This window comes from Taeniopygia guttata, chromosome 2, assembly GCF_048771995.1.
Source record: "Taeniopygia guttata chromosome 2, bTaeGut7.mat, whole genome shotgun sequence".
Taxonomy (NCBI): Eukaryota; Metazoa; Chordata; class Aves; order Passeriformes; family Estrildidae; genus Taeniopygia; species Taeniopygia guttata.
The window spans coordinates 132,308,605-132,327,360 of NC_133026.1; the positions used below are offsets into that span (position 1 = coordinate 132,308,605).

The 18,756-nt window shown below is 33.2% G+C and overlaps 1 protein-coding gene across 50 annotated transcripts in view; it reads left to right on the forward strand.

Moving 5' to 3' along the window:
• RIMS2 (regulating synaptic membrane exocytosis 2) overlaps positions 1-18,756 on the forward strand; it is a 447,420-nt gene that overhangs the window by 331,189 nt on the left and 97,475 nt on the right. For 31 of the 50 annotated variants that reach the window (XM_072924886.1, XM_072924887.1, XM_072924890.1 and 28 more), the window contains one exon: positions 12,550-12,582. The exons of 15 other annotated variants lie outside the window; for them this stretch is intronic. In XM_072924886.1, coding sequence (XP_072780987.1) covers positions 12,550-12,582 — 33 coding nt within the window. Of the gene's footprint in view, positions 1-3,987; positions 4,078-12,549; positions 12,583-18,756 lie in introns of all 50 variants that reach the window. 4 more of the 50 variants (XM_072924864.1, XM_072924871.1, XM_072924892.1 and 1 more) reach the window with 2 other exon arrangements.

The following is an 18,756-nucleotide window of genomic DNA, read 5'->3' on the forward strand; positions in this document are numbered from 1 at the left end:
GCACGAGTTGAGATCTTGAGTATATTATTCAAAATAGTTTCTCATCTTTTGACAGTTTATCTCACAGTTTTAATGACTTCTTATTGTGCTGCATTGGTTTAAGAAGCACTAGCCAAATCCACCTTTGACTTAATTTTACAGTAGTTGTCACTATATATTATTAATAACATAATTTCTTTCTGAACATTCTTTATATAAAATTAAAAATAGAAAGAAGTTCTGAATACTTTTAATTTGCAGAAAAAGATTACTAAATTAAGCATGTCCTAATGAAAAAGTGAAGACTTTATGATAACCTAATCAAGTCTGAAACTAGAAACGCACTGATAAAAATTGGATCCCAGAAATGTTAGGTGCTGAAAAAAAGATAAAAGGTGAAGTGGATTTAATTAAAAAAAAAAAAAAGACAAATTCCAGTAAAAGAGAAAATATATCATAATGTTTCAAGTAAAGGGTAGTTGTGAGAAAAACTATTACTGTTTGTAGTATTGAGAAAAGAAGAGAGGAGATGAGTATTGGCATAGAAAAATACTCATCATTAGTATCTGGTATTTTGCTGCATCATCTTGTGCTTCTGCACTTTGCTGCATCATTTCTAATTCAATTGCAACATTTCTGGTGTTAAGCTGTCATGGTTAGAAATTCTGAAAAGCTAAATATATGCAACTATTCTTCTCATATATTATTTGCACATTTTAAATATTTTTCATATTAAATATTCTAAACAAAAGTGTAAGAAATGCTGAGATTGTACTTCACACTGTACTGGAGCACACCACGCCCCCTCGCCCGGGCAGCACAGGTGAGTGTCATTCTCTCAGGGAATGGCACACCAAGTGTCACCCCAGCTGCATTATTCACTGTGGTGTGCAGCACCCAGGGGAAGGTGCAACAATTCAGTCCAAACAACTGCATTTAATGATTGTCCATTTCATACTGGTGGGAAAAATCTGCACTGGGCACCTGTCAAATGCTTCTAGCCCTAAGGGTGCACCAGCTGATTGAAATACTCTGACTCAAGAATCCCATATTTTATGTAATCTATATAAGACCTTTTTGTATAAATATTTAATAATTTTTCATCTCTCTTTATATATAAGTCAAAGCTGATTATCACAACAGACGATAGAATGAAGTTTATGTTATGGAAAGTGAAAGTGATAACAGGATGCTGATGATCTAGAAAATATATGGTTTCTTTCAAAATATTTACTATTTGACCAAAGTTGGCTTTGGTTAAAACAACAAGGGAATAGATGGCGGCCCTTTGTCTTGGGGAAAAAAAATGAGATTTTAGAAACCACATTGTGTAAAGTACATTATTCACTAAACTTATTTGCCTAATCAGAGAGTATATGGTCACCACTGACATTTTGGCATTTTGAATAAGCTTCAGCATCTTGTGTTAGTTCCCAAAAAGAAAGCTGTCCTTTAAGCTCTTCTTAAAACATATTTTCTCATCTTTGTAAAACATAGAAATGGAAATTAAATTAGAACATGTTGAAGACAAGGTCAAATATTTGGTTAAATTCAATGGGTATATCTATTTTTATTTCTCAATTGAAAAAAAATAACCATTACTAGTAAAACTCTTGCAATGTTCTAGAAGTCAGTGAAGCTTTTCACTTGATCTGGAGTACTGCCAACCCTGTATACTCAATATAAATGCTGTACTTAACTGCTGATAAAACTAAACAGCCATTTGAATTTAATGCTGATAGGCCATAAATATAACTGAAGCTATAGAAAAGAGGTCATTTGGAACCTTTTCTGGAAGTGTCTGCATGCTCATGCTATGACTTTCCTCAAAAACATATAGTAGCCTGTCTTGCTTTTTGTAATGTTTTTTTGTTTTTCTTTTTAAGGCTAACATGAGGCAAAACTATTTATTCAAAGGATTATATTTGTATTTGTTTTTTATTTCCTCATGTCAGTTCAAATGTTATTACAGAGTGTTACCAAGAGGGTTAATTATTTTCTAGATTCTGGGCTCTCAAAGAATTATCAAGGTTTAGTAAAGCTTTTATTTTGATAGAGAACTTATTTATAGTAAGTGATTTTGGTGGCTGAGACAATAGAGTTTTTAGGTTCAGAACCAAACCAGGAGCTCTGAAAAGGACTCTGACCTAGACTCAGAGAGAGAGAGAGTGAGAGAGTCTTATAAAATTTGCATTAAAATAGCATGGAAATCACTGGACTTCCTGATATTCTTCAGTATTTAGATGATTTGTTTATATAATGAAAAATTCCTTTAGATTACTGTATGACTACTTTTTATCTTATTCTAAGTATAATCTCCACTATTTGGCCTGAATTACAATTAATGGTATTTTTTTCTAGCAGTGACTAACTATTCGTTAAATTAAAAAGTAGTTTTTACTAGGGTCGTTGAGTTTCTTGATTTGCTAGTTGAGAAGATACTTCTGGACTCATTTGAGAAAAAGAAAGGATAAATGACATCAGTAGATATTTTATTGTGAGCTATGTATATTCACAGAGAACAAGAAATAATCACATTCTTGCTAGGAATAATAATATTAAGATTTTATTTCAATGGTTTGGAAGAGAATGTTCTGTTTGAAATTTCTCATTTGGTACTCACTACACATGGTACTTCAAAGATGATAGAGTCTGTTTCACCTTGCATATCTTTGGTGTCATGAAATCATTACAGTGACAATTTTACTTAAACCTACATTTCCATCCGTTTCAAAAATCAAAGCAGTCTTTTATAGGACAACAGCTTGTCATAGACCAGCAACAGCCACAGAGAAGAAGGCTGCAGGATGCATACAGTTCACATGTTCACATGCAAACGCTTTCACATGTTTACATTTTGAATGTTAGATATTCATCAGTTTTCTTGAAAAAGGAAAATAATAGTAATAAAGTCATAGGCTAAAATATTTTGTGTCAATTTACTTTGAATTGGTAAGATTAAAAATGTTTTCCATACCTGTCATATTATTCTCCATCTTTGGCTATTTCTGTGACCATAAAAGTGATAACATGTGTGGGCAGTGGTTGTGAGGAGCTTCACCCTTTAGAGATAAGCAAAATAAGCAGATTCTTAACAGCCCAAAGCAAAAATGGAGCTTGGAGTGTTGGATCTCTCCGGTTAATTGGTGTAAATTTGGTTTTGCCATGAGATTCCAAAGGGTTTAAAACTGATAATATTTATGCTAACTACCTAGTTTTTCAGAAGACAGAGAATTAAAATGTAAAAAAAACCATTTGACAACCTCAAAATGCTAACAGCTCTCAAGTCTAGAGAATGTAGTTCTGTGTACATGCTTCAATCTATAGCTCTTTTCCTGAGCAGTTACATCAGAAATGCCAGTTTCAGAAACAGGAATGATTGGTGCAACAGTTCTTAGTGAGTAGTTTAATCTGTCCAAATTAAAAACTTCATTTAAATCAAGTTCCAGGTTTTGAAAATAAATCTGACTTAGTTTTGACTTAAGAATTAATTGTTAAAAACTTTTTCAACTTAAATTAGGCACACGTGGTTGTTTGTATAGGTTTTTGTTTGTTTGCTTGTTTGGTTGTTAATTTGTTTTGTTTGGTTGGTTATTTTGTTAATTATATCTTTGCATAAACTTTTTAACCAAAATATTTCTAACTTCCTGTATAACTTACAGAAACACAATGATAATGTAAGAAGCTATAGAATGTAGAACACAAACTTTTAAAAATGGGCCAAATTATTGTGTAAACAAGCCCCTGTTTTTAATACCAGTTGTTAAATATTAAAGACAGCAGAATATTTGACAAGTTACATAGATACTAACTTTCGGATAAAATGTGCTGTTCCAGGATGTTTAAGATGTGTAATAATTCTCTTCACCCCCGGCCTCTAAGAACTAATCTAAATTTTATTGTTAATCATAATACATTTGTTTAGATCAAGTTGTCCCAAATGATATTAGGTGTATTATAATGTAAGTTACATAATATTTCTGATTTTTGTTTTTTGATTTACACTAGAAGTTACATGGGAAGACCAGCAGAAAAAGGTGAATGGTACAATAACTGATGACAAACCATTGCCGAAAAAGAAACACCATTCTGAGACAGGTTTGTCAGGGTTTGGAAAACCACATGAAAGCATGAGACTATAAAACCACATTTCATGCTTTTGTAATGCGTGTGTGCTTTATGTACCTTATTTTTTCACTTTGGTGTGAAATATTTAGCATGTAGAGACCGTCTAGATTACATAGTTTGTTTTAGAATAGCCAAAATAGATCTGCTTTTGTAAACAATTGTGTTAGAATGCACATACATTAGAAAAGAGGTCTTCTGGCAATATATTAGACATAGTTTGCTTTTTAGTTTTGAATTTTGTTATGACAATATATTTGTGCGAGCCTCAGGAATCCAAGTATAATCTATGATTATTTAGTTGACCAAACCAAGGTATCTACTGCATGTATGGTGGGAAAATCATCTTCTACAGACTTAAATCTGAAACTTTCTTTCACTATCACACATGCCAGAAATAATGTTCCAGTTTATATCTTCATACTTGGAAATGCTCGAATCTAAAAAATCTCTTCTTTCCTCCGTTCTGTAAGTGAATGGATTTCTTTTGAAACTAAAAACTATCATAAACTTTCTTTCACCCCAAATGGCAAGTTCAATTATTCCACTATCTTTGTTCCTACAAATGCATAGCAATAAAATGTAAACCTAGTAATAATAATGATTATAATAATAGTATTCTGTCTTCGTAATCATAGAATAAAAGGTCTTAATCACATTGATTTATACAGTTGCAAAGGAATAGAATTTATACACTTAAAGGAGTAGAAAAGGTAGGGAGGAGAAAAGGAAAGGAAAGGGAAATGGGATCTTTATATTGCAGGTTTCATCCTGTATTTAAAGATTGATCCAATCTACTCAAGTGAATGTGATTTTTGAGTTGCAAGCATGCCTTGCTTCAGTTTTTTATTGCAAATAACTCTATTGGGCATATTAGTTGTCTCACTCTAATAACATCCCTTCTCCCAGTCACACAAATTAAAATTTACAAGATTGGCTAGCTAAATCACCTCCTAAATTAACAGTGTAATCTCACCTACATAATAATATAATACTGATAATATCCAAGTGTTTTGCTGAAGTTCAACTATTGTACAGCTGAAAGTGCAAGACTCAGAACTGAAGAAAACCAGCAAAATCTTTCTTGATTCTCACCTAGGAATTCGACAACATAGCTGTAAAAGTCCAGATGTGCACTTGCAATTCCTGTTCCCCAACTTTTTGATGCATCAGAAGAAGTTACAGGATAAAACAAATACTGTTTATAAGAATCTGGATCAGAATGTGCGATATCTTCTTTTCCAGCTGTTTTAACTGTTGCATGATAGAATAAAAATACAATGTCTGCACATCTGCGCTGTTGTCTTTCCAGGAAGAGTTGAGCAGAATAGTGCCTCTGCCCTGACTTTTCCCTTATGTAGTATCTAAGTAGGATCATTAACTCCATCTCCCAGCTGAGGTGGGCTTAGGACTGTGTTTTAGACAGATAATTTATTTATAGTTATTGGCAGTAATTTTAGGGCCACCATCTCCATATTTTAAAAAGAAGTAACTTATTTTTTAGATGGCTACTCTTGGGGCATTATACATTTTGGAACATGAGTAAAATCTTATAATATCTTATAATCAAAAGACAAAACCAGCAGAATAATAGAAATCAGAATCAAATATGAACAACAAAAAGTTCTCACTTTACAGGTGTTCTGTATATTAAAATGATAGATATTTGATTTCTAGCTATTTTTCTCTCTGGAACTGAACCACTGATCTCCACACAGATCTGGTTTGAAAAGCCACACTCTCACTTGTCAAAGTCTAGAATAGACACAAAGTTATTTAAAAGTTGTGTTCTTCACTTTACAGTCTGTAAATATTTCTGTGAGGGCTGATGCCTGATAAGAACATAACTTCTGTTTTAATTTACGTTATCAGTAATGTCTTGTGCATGGGATAATGATACATCTGAGGTGGATCTGAACAACCTGCAATGGGCCTCAAATGACACATCCCTACATTCCTCAGATGCTTTTGCAAACTGAATCTGTCAAAAAGCTTTATGTACTTCAGTGATAGGACTGGAGTAATGCAACTTCCAGGACTGGCTATGTGTGCACACCACTGTTACTTTTTGAGGCATAGCAGTCAGGACATCTAGAAGAAGGTGCCATAACACTGTACTCACATCTGGAGTATTATATCTGTTACCATGATATAACTGTGATGCAGCCTACCTATGGAAGCTTCAAATTCCTTGAACCCTTACAATATGGCATTTACCCTCTGCAAGGACTTGCAGTTTCTTTAATCTGAGAATGCTTTAAATGTTCTATCTGCATAGAAAACAGTGAAGCGATACTACTAAAACAGTCCCTGAGTGCAGAGGGTGCAATGGAGGCAAGAAAGAATAGGGACACCTCATAGTCCCCTGTTTTGATTGCCTTTTCATCTGTTGATGAGTTTGCTGATATGAGCTGTTATGAAAGCTTATACTGTCTTTAAGTGTAGTTTGTCTGTTAAGAATTTAACCTAACCAGTGCCGTGGCAGTAGTATAGCTAAGAAAACCTGGGAGAACAAATAAGCATTGATTATTTGTAAGTACCATGAGTGAAAAACAAATAAGCATTGATTATTTGTAAGTACCATGAGTGAAAAACTGAGATCTGTGAGCAAATTGTGGAGAAAAGCCTGAATAGTTAACAAAAATAATTTCAACCCCCAGAAAAATTACGATAATACTGTAACTTGTAAAGCATTAATAGTCAATCAATATGCATTAATAGAAATGGGATTATCAATTTTTTTTGAGGACAATTAAAGGTTGTCAAATAACATGGCAAAATGGTTCTTGTGTTGAAGACTTTTCAGTAGAAGATGATGGTAAGATTTCTCTTCCTGAATGTCAGAAATCAATGTGCTTTCTTTTTTAACAGTGTCTTTAAGCTCTAAGTTCTGATGCAATTTTCAGAATTAGTGTTATGCATATGTCCAATTCAACTGTATATATGCAAAGATTTTGAAAGATTGGAAGGGTAAAACTACAGAATCGTAGGTAAGCATAATATAAAAATTCAAGCCATATTTTCAATCAGTTCCCTTCCTTTAGCTAATGTCACCACTCAGACAGAGAATACTGCATTCTAGGACACCACTAAATCAAAAATCATGAGAAACAGTTACTTGTTCATACCTGAGATTATTAAGTACCTTCAGCACTCACCACTATATCTGAGCTGTGACAGATGGTATCTGAAAGAAAGTGAATAGAACTCTGGTCCTCTAATCAGATTTTGTTTGTCAGTGAAAAGAAAAGAAAAAATAAAGTACAGCAGGCAAATATTTTTACATGGTTTTGCATTTTTATATGTGAGGCCTTCAGAAACGAAGTTGGAAAAGAAGGTTGCGTGTAGAGAATGTTACCTGTACTGATACAGATAAGGCTAGGCAGGATACTGTTTTTTTTAAAAAAAGCAATTTTCATCAGTATCATCACTAGTGTCTTTTGAACCCATCAAGGTAATTAAAAGGGAAAAAGGACATAGTTTAGGGTACCATAGCACAGATAATCATTTGTGTTCTGTCTCATGATCCAAAATATTGGAAGCTGAATATGGTCTAGCAACCTGTGTCTCCAACCCGAAGCGAAAATGCAGAAACTGCCTTTGTAAGATAGCGAAGAAAACAGTATTTGCTTTCCCCTGTTTTTCCTACAGAGAGGCAGTGGATTTGATGACTATTACCTAAAACTATCCTGTATTGGTTTCATTATCACTGGCTGTTGAGAACATTGCAGTGTCATCAAATATCCAACCTTTGCCACAGAAACATTTGATTTTCAAGGTGCAGTTTAAGAACAGAACTGTCACAAAGTGCTGACATATATTAATATTATTGAACAAAATGACACAGGGTAGTTAAAATGGATTTATAAATCTTGGACTGGAATTAAGTAAAAATTGAGTGTCCTTGTAATTATTTTGGGGAAAGGCATATTCATGTAAAATATGGAAGTAAAACAAAGTTTTAGAGAAATCGCAGCAAGGGTGGGTTAAACACATCAGAAAATGTAAAGATAGTGCATGCTTACAAATGGCAAGTCTTTAGATGAACAGATTTACTTTCAGTTTAAAGGGAGTCATGCTTATTTTTGAGTGTGGAACATTTAAGTCTCTTTCCTGGGCAGGATTATGCCATGACAGCTACATAGGCAAAGACTTTCAGAAATCTAATGTTATGTATTGAAAACTAATTGTAGCTTATCTCTTACCATGAATTCAATTGACTGGTGTGAAAAGAGTAGTCAAAAACAATTCAAAATTGTATTCATTTTAATAGAAATTTGTAGTCAGAATTGACAGTATGAGAAACTGAAAATTATGAAAAGGGAGATATGGTTAGAAATGGGTTGGAAAAGGCAAAGTGATTATAGAGCAGAGAGAGAGAGAGGTAATTGCCTTCTCAGGATTCATACTATTTCCAGTCCAATGTGTAACTATACTGCATTAATATATTGTAAAGAGTTACTATTTTGTCTTTTCTCCCCCTTATAAAATTATCATATGAACTTTATTCAGAGAAGCAAAACAATAAAATCTCTCTCTGGATTCTTCATTTATTTTATCTCTTGAGACTTACGAAAAAGCTATGCAATCTACATGGTTTAATTTGAATTAGAGAGTTTATGATACTGAGAATATTTACAATTTCCTCTTCTGTTATTTTCTCCCATTGTTTCTACTATCCTTGTCTTTGGATAAGAGTAAGATTTTTCATACTTACTGTCTTTACCTATTGTGATTTTTATATAGTGTATATTACATATATCTATATTATGTAATTGCAGAATTAAATGTATTGCTTTAGTCTTTCGTGTATTCTCTTGCTGTATTTTTGAGTAAAAATGTCAGCATACATCCAGTATATAGATGCTGTTTTGTGTGTATAGGCTTATGCTTTAAGGTAAAGAACTATAACTAAGAGGGAGAAGCCTCATTAAAAAATTTCAGAAGTGTGGGACAGGCACTGTGTCTAGTTGTGGCTTAATGCTTTTAAAGATCATTAATTAATATTGATTTTATTCACATCCCAATGTAGTAAAATAGCCATTTTGTCTAAATTTTCTGCTAACAAATACTTGTACTCTCAGCTTTTTCTATCTACTCTTGTATATATGTATCCTTAGCATTGCAGAGTTTGATTTGTGTCAGGGGAAATCTTCCCTGAGAGTTAAATGTATTATATCAGTCTTCAGGACTAATCTCATTCAGATTAATGACAAAAAAATTTATGGTACATACAGATTCTATGGAGCATTTCTGTCTTTGAGTCTCTTCTGTGTTTTAAGATGATGCTTATTTGACTGTGCTATTGCAGATCGTATTTTGTGAAGAGTGTCCAAAAATGAGACTTTACAAATCTGAGCTTCTGTTTGCAGTGAAAGATCTTTGGGTTTTAGAAAAAGATAAAAATGAAATTAAGAAAACTCTTGAGGGAAAAAAAGAAGAGTAATTAACTTATGTCTCTCTGTCCTCTGCTGCTTTAAGAATTTTAGCTGGGTGTGTTTGCCATGTAAAGTTTTTTTGAACACTGAGTTCCCAAATACTTCCTTCAATGGGTGATGTTACTTACAATGAACAGTTCTATGTCAAAGCATGATAAAAGAGATGGTACTTATTTTGGGCACGTTTCAGATTTTAAGTTTTTGATAACTTTTTATGTTTATTTATTGAGATTTTAATTTGTTTCTAAATCTGTATATAATAGCCTTATACATACTACTCTCATACACTGAGATGAACAATTGATGCAAATAAATGCTAGTTCCACAAAAAATCAGTATCTACAAATGGAGACTGACTATTGATGTGATGTAAATTTAATGGAGCTGGTGACATAGTTTTATTCTTGCAATTAAGTGGTTTCTATCAAAAAAGATTATTTTGTAGATTAAAAGCTACAGAAACAGAGAATTTTCAAATTATTGTTTGAGATTTGTGGCGTGGCATCTGAGTCAAGAGAAGAAGTGATTCACATAAGTCATACTGCTTTTAAATTAATCAGTCTGTTAGTACTTTCTTGTTCACATCATTATTTGAAAGAAGTTGGTGCATTACCATGCCACAACTTCTACTAATTCTTTCATATTTCGAACAATAAATACAAAAATATTATGATCCATTTATCTCAATAGTTGAGGTAGCAGTTGATCAGGTATCTACAGTGAGACAGCTACTATTATCTTTTTTCCCCCCTGACTTCTATTAGAATTATTCTTCTAATATGTTTGATAAGTAAAAATCTAAAACTGAAAAATATTTGTAATTAATAATTATTTTTCATTGCCACTTTGATATGTAAATATTTTTTTTCATAACAAATACTTTGCATGAGGGCTTTAAAAAAGGCTATTTTTAAAAAGCATTGGTATATTTGACTGATATGCATGCAAATATTGGTCATTTGATTCTAAAATATTCAAAGAGACCTTCCTTGTTATTCAGTTATGTCTGTCTGGCATTACTAGAATACCTTGCATTATCTTACCAGACATATTCCAAGATTGGAAATAATGTGATTCAATACTTTGAAAATTTGTAGAGAAGGATTTATCTTACTGCAGTATATGTCTCAAAACTACTCATTCTTATGGATATTAAAAAATAAACCAAGGACAGTGGGGTATCGGTAGAGACTTTCTAATAACTGGTTTTACTATAGTAGGAATTCTTACTACAGGGCTATACATAAGTAATATAAAATATTTTCAGAACATTTTGAATACTTTTACCTGTGTTTTGGTAGTGCTAATATTGATTTATTTATTTATTTGGCACTTACAGCAATTATAGCTACATTAGTATGAGTGTAACATGACACAGAGAAGTAGATCTTTCTATTTGCTTATTTGTATTTCTTCCAACAGATTTTTTGTACTTGCCATGATAAAAATATATTTATACTCTATTATTGTTTTTTTTAACATGTAAAGACATAGCAACTTTTGTCAAAACTGACAGCTGCTATGCTTTCACACTATATATCTCATATATGGCTTTTCCCTCATTCTGTAAGCAAATTTAATTGCTTAAAATGAATTCTAATTATGTATGTTTCAAGCTTCTTGGTTTTGCAACAATTTTGGTACAGTCTTGGCATTAGATAGTAGATTAAAATATAATCTAAATATTATCTGACGCTATAATACAAAATTGTTGAAGTAAAGAAGACAATGGTTATCAGATAAAATTTGGTGGTGTTTGGTTTAATTGGTTTAATTTTGTTTTACTGATTTTGTTTTACTGATTTATGTTGCTTAATCTAATTTTGCATTTTTTTAATGGCATCTTGATATTGACTGTAAAATGCCGATAAAATTACAGATATGGTGTGTAAAACTTTCTGGACTTTATCTAGTATCTTCAGCATTAATGATTTATGAGCAGTGTTTTGTGAATCATTAGAAAACTGCATGTTGAAATTAGGCCAAGTTTATGGGTTTTTTTTTCTATTTCTGATGATTTTTGGGAGAAAGCATTTGTTCTGCTAGCAACAGTGGCTTCACAGTTCTTTGTAATTATTATTACTTTTTAAGATGAATTCCTCCCATTCTTTTGCTACAAGTAGATTTTCAGTACATGGCATGGCACTGTCTCTCAGATGTTTTCTGTGTCTAAAATGGCAGTGTGCTTTTGAATGTGAAGTAATAACGTAAGTAATGAGATAGTTGCTTTGGAATTTGACTTGCATGCATTTGTAGTAACTTAGACTTTTGTGACATGAGACCAACAGTGGTTCTGAAAAAGTATCCTGAGCTGGCCATGAGAGTTAATAGCTATACATTCTCTTTTCACATGTTCTGTGTTTTGGTCTTGATAATTTTGCCTTTGGCAGGGCATTACAATAATGCAGTCCTTTCCAGAGTGTGTTATGTGGATTCTGAAATGTCTGAGCTTGTACATACATTTACAAAAAAAAAAAAAAAATTATTTTCTGTTTTGGTATCTGAAGTTTGGTTCAGCATAAATCACAATAATTTAATAACTGAAAAATCTAACAATACGAGTCCCTTGAACATTAAACTGAGTGTTCAATATTTGAAAGAGAAAAATAATATTTGCATTCAAGTAGATAACATTCAAAAAATTGAAGTCATGAACAAAAGTATTTATGATAGTTAACATACCTTTTACTATCCGTCTTTTTCTTCAGCATCATTACAGGGATTGACTTTGCTGTCAGTTATAACTTTTATTATTTCCTCAGCTTCTATACTAACTCTGTCTTTGCTGTTCTTTTCTAACAACAGTAGTTTAACCACTTCTTTCTCAGCTTTCTTTTTTCTTCTAGTGTCTTTTTTTTTTTTTTTCTCCACTTACTAACTCTGCTCTGCAGACTTCTCTCTAAAACAATTTTTGGCCCTTTCCCTGTGTCAGTTTTAACCTTCTGAATACATCCTCTCACGCCCATCTCCTTTGTCTATGTCTGTACATTACACGATGTGATCACAGAAGAAGCGGAATCATCAAGGAGAACAAACTCAGGTCTGTCTCTTCTACTGCTTTTCTCTGTGTTATTTTTTTCATTTTACCTTTTCTATAGATTTTATCACAGCTCGTCTCACATACTTTTCCCTCTCTTCCCCCACAATATACTTGCAAAATGTTGTCAAGGTGTAAGAATTTTAGTTTAAGACACTTCTGTAACTTCTATTACCTAGAAACTATGAACTCTATAAAAAGTGATGAAAGGTGGCTGATGACAAGTAGACTATACCTTAAGGATTTAAACTGATTTGATTTCTATCATATCAGTTCTTATTTCCCATCTCAAATAATCTGAAAATTAGCCTTTAAAGTTCCAGCTAACATAGGAAAACAATCTATAATTTATCTATGCATTTGAAAACTACAAAAACTGCAGAAACTCTTCTATAACTAGTTCTTTTTGACTCTGCAAGGATATAATTTCAAAATGGAATAATTTCAGTAAGTTAAATTTCAAAATTAGTTTTTAGCACTAGAATTTCAAAATTAGTTTCTTGAATAAAACCTGTTTCAATTAGTAGAGGTTTTAGTGAAAAAAAGCTCTTTTCTCATACCAAAAAGTGCAAATCAAAAAGTTATGATAGTCTGAGAGCAAGAAGTCAGAACACTGAAGGAGTCCGCACTTAGCTGTATTGTTTATGAGGCTTTTATTTTATATTGTACATTACTTATGGTTTATTTCATAACAAATTTTAAGCTGCTATTTAATTGAATTTTCCATGTAATTTATATTACTGGCAGTGAACTAACATCTATCAAGGAATCCTAGCACTGAAAATGCAATATTTGTTTACATTTCCCAGCTTGTTCAGTTGTGGTATGTAGAACAGCGAAATTCCCCGTATTTAATTTTATTAAATTCAGCTATAAAATTCCAATTTTACAATTACTGAGTAAAAACTTTAATTAATTTCCTGTTTCTCTGCTATTATCCAACAAATTAGAGAAGCCACTTGGATGTCATTTAGGTTAGCAGATCTGGAGATGTTTTGAGATTCATTGACTGGTCCATTAAACTTAGGTGATATTTAGTGAAACATTTTTGTCTTTTCTCTACTATGAATGGCTCCTTAAGAGCTCAGTTTTACCTTTGTACTGGTCTTGTCCTAAGTAGAGTCATAGATTATTTTTACAGAATCTCACAGATGTTATTTGCTGTGTTTTTCATGTTAAACAAATCTCAAGATAGCAATTGTTAAAATTGCAGGGTCAAAATTTGAGGATGGGTAGGGAAGATAACTGGCAGAGAAGATAACTGGCAGAGTTTTCTGAAGTCGTTCTTTTGTAAATCGCTACTATTAGGAATTAATAAATTATGCTGTCAAAAGACTGAGCTTACGTACCTTGTGCTTATGATTCACTGCCAGCTCCTGTGCAGTGATTCTGAATCTCTTTTATTACAAAAATGAACTTAGAAGATTGGGTGACCCATTTCCTGTCTTTTCATAATAAAAGCTGTAGGCCTTTTTATTCAAAAACCTTCCTCTGAGTTACTGATTGAATCAATATATAAAATCAGAATACGGAATCAGTCCATATCTCTCTCTGTGCTGGAAGAAATCAGAACTTAAAATGGCCAGAAAAAAACATTTATTTTCACCACCTGTGTTTCTTGAACATATATAAGTAGGTAATATTCTGTATTATTAAATTTTTGACATTGCAATTCTGCAAAATGATACTTAGCTCACAGTGTTAAGTAAATATATTAGGTACTGATGTATTTAATTGTCTAACACACAAATGCAAAAGCATGATCAGCTCTGCAGTTAAAATATTTGTAATTACTGCCCTTAAGCACAGGAGAAAATTATTGTGTATGGTAAGATATTTGCAGATGCACATTTGAAGCAGATCCTCTTCCATGTTTGCCCTTGTAATAAATTAGGTTACACGTTTCAGTACAAGGCACTTGGAGCACAGCTGAAAAACAAGGATTTCATTTCAACAGCATATTTTGGAATAAAGCATTTTCTCGTTGCTTTAGAATTTACTTTAACAAGTGTGAATCTAGGATTATCTCTTTACAGATTTTCTTAGGAAATGGTTTTCACACAGTTTATTTATCATGGTTTATTTTTCACGTGGCTAAACATTCATGTATTCCAGAGGATTAGCTATCGATTTGAGGTGTTATTAGACCAAGAAATGTTGTGAAAGCTAAATATCTGAATATTACAATTATACTGATAGAAAAATGTTGCAATATCCTCTCTCTGGATATTATAATCTATTATTGTAAAAAATAAAATTTTATTCCTTGAAAAAATCTACATTTTTTATTGAAAAGTTTTATGAAAGTGTGTACAAATCTTTTGCTGTATATTTCAAGCACAAAATAAGTTCAGAAAGATAAGAAGCAAAAGTATTTTAACATAAATTTTGTTATCTGACAGCAGTAGTGCTTGATAGCATCTTTAATGATTAAGCCCTGTTTTTCTTGGGTAAAAGGAGCTTTGTGATCCAGGATTTTCACAAATCTGCTTTGAGATGCAGGGGTTTCAAATTTTTCAAATTAATATGTTTCATAGGTTTAGGTATTGTGAAAACTGTTGAGGAGATGTATTCCTGTTCACATCCCCATGTCTTCATGAAGAATACTTCCATTTAGGAGAAGTGGAAGTGAGCCCTTGTCTGCCCAAGAGCCTTAGTGAGAAGCAGATATCTTTATTTTCATCTCTAAAATGCGTGAGACCAACCAGTTCTCATCATGGCAAAAATTACTGGCAATTGCAGATAATACTTACTGTTCTTCAAACATATGAAATACAGAGAACATTCTTCAGAATTCCAACAATTGATCTGTCTGACTCAAGTAACTGCCCAAAAAATGATCATTGAAACATTGCAAAGGCGGATCCATGCCAGTACAAAGGCACTCGGTGCACATGCAGAAGAAATGTGCTGAGTAATTAATTCTAGGATGAGAATGGGTGACACAGTGATCCCCAGGCATTCTAAACTTTCTAATGTGGATGGAAGTTAGAAGATAGTGGGGACTGTACCATTTCTAAAGGGCCATGAAAGGCATGAAAATAGATATTTAAGTCCTTTTTTGCAACCTCTGGCACAAAACTGTCATGTTAAGAGCACACAAAGGCTTGATTAGAGTTTTTGTTAACTTTCAGTTTGAAATACAAACAGACAAGGTCTTTGAAATACCATTTTTTGGGTGCTTTATTATGAAGTTTCTTTGTAATAACATGATTGATGGAAATGAAGCCTACAAAAACTAACAAACCCTGCTGAGAATGAGTGACCAAACTGGAAAAGCTCATAGACCTGGAGAGTGGAGGGCCAAACAGTGACAGGGTGTGGCAAATTTACTGTAGGAGAAAACAAGGACAAAGAAATGATACAGTTCAGAGTGTTTAAGAAATCAACTGCAGTAGAACACAAGGAGCACAGGTCTTTTAATTCATTCTTATCTTACAGAGCTGTGAGAGGTTTTTCAAGTCTTCCAAAAGTGACTCTTCTGTGATATACTTACCCTTTATAAACAGAACACGACACCCCTCTGCTTTTGAGTTATTATTATAGTCAGTATTCTGTGACACACTTTCCTTTATAGAACAGAATGATGCCTTGTTCTATTTCCATTTTCCTTATGTTGAAAAAACATTCTGGGTAGGATTTGTAACATTTTAGCCCAAATATGATTAAATTACTTGTGCATCTCTGAACACTTCTATGATATTTAGTTTGACAGGCTTATTTAAAATTAAATGCCCTAGACTGTGAAAGAGATATTTAAAGCATCTAAATCTGTATTTGGTCAACAAAACCCAAAGGGTAAACTCCAAATTCAGTCTAATTTTGTAAACTCTGAATTCAGTCTACAGGTACTTAGCATAGTAATAGATATATCATGCTGGATGGCTGGGCAGCTCTTTGTCCTTATTTTTTATTTTATTTAGAATTAAATCCAGAAACCAGACTTCCAAAGTAGCCATCTGTACTAAACCACAAAAATAAAGGCTGATGATCAATCTGCTGAAGCTAAAATAGTACAACCATCAGATTATGTAATTTAAAATGACAGCATAATTTTGCAAAATGTTTGGTAGTTCAATTTGTAACTATTCTGAGTTCTAAATGCAGGTGATGATTTTGTGTTCTTTGGTTAAACCTTTGACTATCTTTCTAGTTATTGAGATGCTAATGAATATGTCTTGCATTCTTTGATGGTTGAAGTATCACTTTTAATACCTGTTAGCCTTTCTGAAAGAAGAAGCACAATTATTACCAAATGTTCATGCCTATGATTGGAAATGGCTGTATTAGAATGTGAAATTCTCTGTGGTTATGCTGTGGAGTGTACCAGTGGAGGGAACTCTGAGAAGCATGCTTGGCAAACAGGATATTGGAAAGCTTTATAATAAGACTGTGCTCAGGTTTTCCTGAAAACAATGCAGAGTTTATAGTGTGGCTGATCTGAATGGATTTTTATGAGTACAGAATATAAGGGCCTACTGGCCACTCAAACATTTTTCTTTTACACTTTCAAAATCCTATTTCATGTCATTTATCTAGGGAAGATGTGCCAGGATTCTTTGGACTAGCAAAATTGAATGTTTTAGCTAATATTTGGCTTACTACTTCTTTCTTCCATGCTTTTTCCACGTAGATATCAGTATTTTATGAAAGCCACCAAAGTATGTGTACATCTTTGTATGAGGCACAGAAAAAAATCACCAGCTACCCTGCAAATATCACCATGGAAATGGACCTAGGCAGCATAAAAAAGGGCCCTAATCATCACTTTAATAAATATGCAAAATAGAAGTTTCCAACTGATTTAAAAAGATCTTTGTCCTTTATCAACTGCAGTGATCTATACCTAACGATGGAGACCTTAGCTGACCCTGTCAATTTGTAAGCCCAGGATTGTAGAGATTCTTTAACTGCCCTGTTTAGATTGCCACACTATTTTATTCAGTTATTTTACTAAACAGAGCCATGAATTCTGCAAATAATACAAAGAAACATAGTTAACATGCTTTTAGCATTGTGATAAAAATTTATTTAAGTGGTGAGAAATGTCCCCCAGGGTTTTAGTCTTTCTTTAGTGTGTCAAGCTTGAAACTAACAAGAAGAAAAGAAAGAGAATAATAGTAATAAAAAAAAAAAACCCTAAAAAAAAAAGCTGTCAAGCAATCCTCAAATAGAAAACAAGAATGTGAAGCCTGTTCCCTTTTAGGAAGCCGGCTGGCTGAAATAGTCTTCTTTTAAGCACGCCCTTTTAAGGGAAATAAGATAAATTTAAACAGTAATATTAAGTATCAAGAATATACAAATAATATTAAGTTAAGGAACACTTCAACAACCATTAATTATTTTTTCTTTTCATTCAGACTGTGATATGGATCACAGACTTGGAAAGAACTTGTTTGCTGCAACAGTACTTTTTTTAATATTTGTTGCAAATTGGACATAAAGGCCTGGAGTTCAGTAGCCATTTATATCACAGCATCTGATACTTTGCTAGACCTGTTATAGGTCTATATAGGCAGTTATATTTTTCACATTGTTGAAAGCCAGAATGACAAAATTTAGAGCTAATTCCTTAGAGGTAGACTTGGAATTTAATAGCTCAGCAAACAGGAGGAAATGTAATCCTTTGAGTACAAGACCTTTAACTGGCAAGTTCTGATGTTCAAAGCAAATACTTCTACATTTTACGATTTATTTTTAGGAGACAATCTTCTTTCCTTTGCCTGATTTGATAACAGGGCTATCAGGATGGTGCAGGGGCTTGAGTAGAAGCCATACAAGGAATGACTGAGGTGACTTGGTCTGTTCAGCCTGGAGGTGACTGAATGGAAGACCTTGTGCAAGTCTACAACTTCCTTGTGAGGGGAAGAGGAGAGGCACACTGACCTCTCCTTGTGGTGCCCAGTCACAGGACCCAAGGGAATGGTCTGAAGTTGTGTCAGGGGAGGTTTAGGTTATTGGAAAAAGTTCTTCACCCAAGGGTGATTTGGCACAGGAACAGGCTCCCCAAGGGTGACAGCACCAAACCTGACAGAGTTCAAGAAGTCTTTGGAGAATACTCTCAGGCACATGGTGAAACTCTTGTCCTTAAAGGGCCAGGAGATGGACTCAATGATCCTTATGGGTCCCTTGCAGCTTAGAATATTCTGTGATTTTGTGAAGTTGTTTTAGGGATTT